Here is a 3,907-nt window from a genome sequence, read left to right as displayed (position 1 = left end):
ATGAGAAGGTTGGACATTACTGGAGAGAAAGTCAAAATTCAAATGCGTACCATGAATAAAGAAAAGGATTACCAGAGTTATTATATAACAAATATGGAGATATCCAGTTTGGATGAAGATAATTTTATTCCAATTTCAGAGGTTTTCACACATGAAACAATGCCTGTTGGTCGTCAAAATGTACCCAGATGTGAAGACTTACAGCAATGGCCTTACCTGAAAGAAGTCAAAATAACAAAGATAAATTCTGATATTGACTTACTTATTGGAACGAATGCCCTGAGAGCATTAGAACCTGTACAGATAATTAGGAGCCAAGGGGATGGACCGTATGCTATGAAGACCCTACTAGGATGGGTTATTTATGGCTCCTTGTGTAAGAATAAGGAAAGCACCAGCAAAATGAATTGCCGTGCTGTTGCTGTTAACCAAATATCTACAGGTAAATTGGAAAAATTGGAAAAGCTGTTAATGAAGCAATATAATCATGACTTCAATGAAAGTACCAGCCAAGAACATGAAGAAATGTCTAGAGAAGAATTGAAATTCTTAGATATTATGAACCATTCAGTTAAGATGAAAAATGGACATTATTGTTTGGATTTACCTTTCAAGAAGGAAAGTGTTAATTTACCAAATAATCGCTATATGGCTGAACAGCGTATTCATGGTTTGAAACGTAAATTTGTTAAGAACACGAAATTCCAAGAGGAATATACATCCTTCTTACAGAATATGATTAATAATGATTATGCTGAAAGGATACCAATGAATCAACTATATCGAGATGATGGAGAGATCTGGTATATTCCGCACCATGGGGTGTACCACTCGAAGAAAGGGACATTGAGGGTGGTCTTTGACTGCGCGGCAGTCTTTAAAGGGACATCACTTAACAGTGAATTACTGCAAGGTCCAGACCTTACTAACTCGCTCCTTGGAGTTCTCATCAAATTTAGGCAAGAACCGATAGCTTTGATGGCTGATATCAGAGCAATGTTTTATCAAGTGAAAGTAACTGGTAAACATATTGATTATCTGCGATTCTTATGGTGGCCTGAAGGGGATGTGCAGCAAGACCTTGTTGATTACCGAATGAAAGTACATCTTTTCGGAGCAGTGTCATCTCCAAGTTGTGCGAATTTCGCTTTGAGGAAAACCGCAGAGGATAATAAAGATTATTTCCCAGAGGAGGTAATTTCCACTTTGATAAATAATTTTTATGTGGACGATTGCCTAAAATCCGTATCTACCGAGTTAGAGGCAATTCAAATAGTGAAGCACCTAACCTCTCTCTGCAATAAGGGAGGATTTGTACTTACCAAGTGGGTCAGCAACAGTCGTGCTGTTTTGGAAAGCATTCCACCAGATGACAGAGCCGAAGAAACCAAGGTGATGGATTTAGACAAAGACAACTTGCCAATGGAAAGGGCACTGGGACTGCACTGGTGTGTGGAAACGGATGTGTTTAAGTTTAAATTGTCAATTCAGGAACGACCATGCACAAGAAGGGGTATCTTATCTGTGATTGGTTCAGTATATGATCCTTTGGGATTTCTGGCACCATTTACACTGCTAGCCAAGTTAATTTTACAGAATCTGTGTCGAGAAAAACTTGGTTGGGATGAGAGTATAACTCAAACATCCTCGCACAGTTGGACAGAATGGTTAAAAGACCTCCAAAAAATGTCAACGTTTAAGGTAGATCGGTGTATAAAGCCTAAAACCATTGGTAATATCGGAAATGCGCAACTGCATCACTTTTCGGATGCCAGCGAAAGTGGTTATGGGACTGTTTCATACTTAAGACTACAAGATGTAAACAAAAGAGTGCATGTTGCATTCGTAATGGGAAAAGCCAGAGTAGCACCATTGAAGCAAATGACGATTCCCAGAATGGAACTTACAGCAGCAGTCTTAGCTGTGAAAATTGACATAATGCTGAAAAAGGAACTGCAATTTCAACTGGAAGAATCTACCTTCTGGACCGATAGTACTACGGTTTTGAAATACATTAACAATGAAAGCAAACGTTTTATGACATTTGTTGCAAATAGAGTTTCCTTTGTACTAGGAGCTACTAATGTTTCTCAATGGAGATATGTTAATACAAAGGAAAATCCTGCGGATGAAGCCTCTAGGGGACAAACAGCAAATTGCTTTCTTAATAACAAGAGATGGATCAATGGGCCAAAGTTTCTTAGTAAGCCAAGTAGAGAATGGCCAAAGCTTGAACTCGGATTTGAAATCTCTACAACAGATCCGGAAATTAAACAAAACATTTCGGTGAATGTGATTGAAAAAAACTCATATGACACCGTGAATAGTTTAATTACCCACTTTTCATCATGGAATAAATTGAGAACATCGGTAGCCTGGTTTCTTAAAATAAAAGCAAGATTGTTGATGAAAATTCGGGAAAAGAAACAAATAACAGAAAGTATCTTGGAGAAGAATCCTGCGGAAAGGGGGGTAGAATACTGGAAATCATGCCTGATGTTCAGGGTTTGGTACGTATAGTGCGACTGAAAACAAAAAACAATGTTTTAATAAGACCAATAACTAAGTTGTGCTTGCTTCTAGAAGGCGAAAGCGAAGATGGAAGAGTCGAGAAAGAATTGTGATTGCAGATATATAGTGCATGCTATTTTTTCCTCATTAGTATAGTGGTTAGTATCCACGCCTAGCATGCGGGCGATCGCGGTTTGATTTCCTGACGAGGGAGCCACAGGGTTTTATTCCCTGATATTTTGATTTTGATTTTGATTTTGATGTAAGCCGAATAGCTTCTAAGTTGAGAAAATCGAGTTTAGAGGCGAAAGCGAAGATGGAAGAGTCGAGAAAGAATTGTGAATGCAGATATATAGTGCATGCTATTTTTTTCCTCGTTAGTATAGTGGTTAGTATCCACGCCTAGCATGCGGGCGATCGCGGTTTGATTTCCTGACGAGGGAGCCACAGGGTTTTATTCCCTGATATTTTGATTTTGATGTATGTTAAGCCTTAATGGCCACTTTTTTGATGTTATTTGGTAATTGCCTCATTATGTATTCGGAACAATTAGGGGCCGGTATGTAGTGGCCATTTGGCCTATTTTGCATGTCATTGTGGATGGCATGTTCCTTTAAATTTTAGCCAGCCCGTTATAATGTGGGTGGGATTTTATGACGTGTCTTGGGGCGTGTTTATGCAGCTTAACTGCTTGCGTGTTAGTTTAGTTGAGAATTCGTTTTGGACAGGAGAGGGAGAAGGTTTATCCTTCGACCATGTCATGTCACAGGTCAAGCATGTCAAGCCTCATGTGAAGAAGAAGACACGAGGAGTTTTCTAGTATCTGAAGCAATGCGCTGGAGTTCGAAGAAGATTGCTGGAACAAGTCGGAAAACCTTGGATGTATCTTACTGTTTTATATCTACAATAAAGAAAATATTCATTAAAAGACTGTGTGCTGAAGCTTTATGAAAGTAGAAGCTCTGAAAGTCTCTGAGGCAGCTTGCATGCGTACCGAAGATATTCCCCTTATCCCCTCTCGTCCAATTAGTGGCTAGGGAGTTAATTTCCTGAAAGATCTGAAAAATCTGCCGCTACACTTTGCACTTGACCTTGGTCCTTTTGCACTTGACCTTGATATTTCTGCACTTGACTTGTGTCCCTTTGCACTTGACCTTGGTTCTTTTGCACTTGACCTTGGTATTTCTGCACTTGACCTTTGTCCTCTTGCACTTGACCTTTGTCCTTTTGCACTAGACCTTTGTCCTTTTGCACTTGACTTCTGTCCCTTTGCACTTGACCTTTGTCCTTTGTCCTTTTGCACTTGACCTGTGTCCTTTTGCACTTGACCTTGGTCCCTTTGCACTTGACCTTTGTCCTTTGAGGGACTCCCTGCCCTCTTTAGTTCAGGCTCCTT

The 3,907-nt window shown here is 39.7% G+C and overlaps 1 protein-coding gene across 1 annotated transcript; it reads left to right on the top strand.

Moving 5' to 3' along the window:
- Positions 1–459: 459 nt before the first annotated feature.
- On the top strand, positions 460–2,770 carry LOC129695450 (uncharacterized). Its single transcript, XM_055632409.1, has one exon. It carries the CDS (start codon positions 472–474, stop codon positions 2,518–2,520), a length of 2,049 nt encoding a protein of 682 aa, XP_055488384.1. The 5' UTR covers positions 460–471; the 3' UTR covers positions 2,521–2,770.
- Positions 2,771–3,907: the final 1,137 nt, after the last annotated feature.

Source organism: Leucoraja erinacea, chromosome 3 (genome assembly GCF_028641065.1).
Source record: "Leucoraja erinacea ecotype New England chromosome 3, Leri_hhj_1, whole genome shotgun sequence".
Lineage (NCBI taxonomy): Eukaryota > Metazoa > Chordata > Chondrichthyes > Rajiformes > Rajidae > Leucoraja > Leucoraja erinaceus.
The sequence above is the reverse complement of the archived record's forward strand: the minus strand, read 5'-3'. Positions and strand labels throughout refer to the sequence as shown.

What these genes read in the sequence shown, in the direction of transcription:
- LOC129695450 (XM_055632409.1), top strand. Translation starts at nt 472, where the DNA reads ATGAAGCAATATAATCATGACTTCAATGAAAGTACCAGCCAAGAACAT.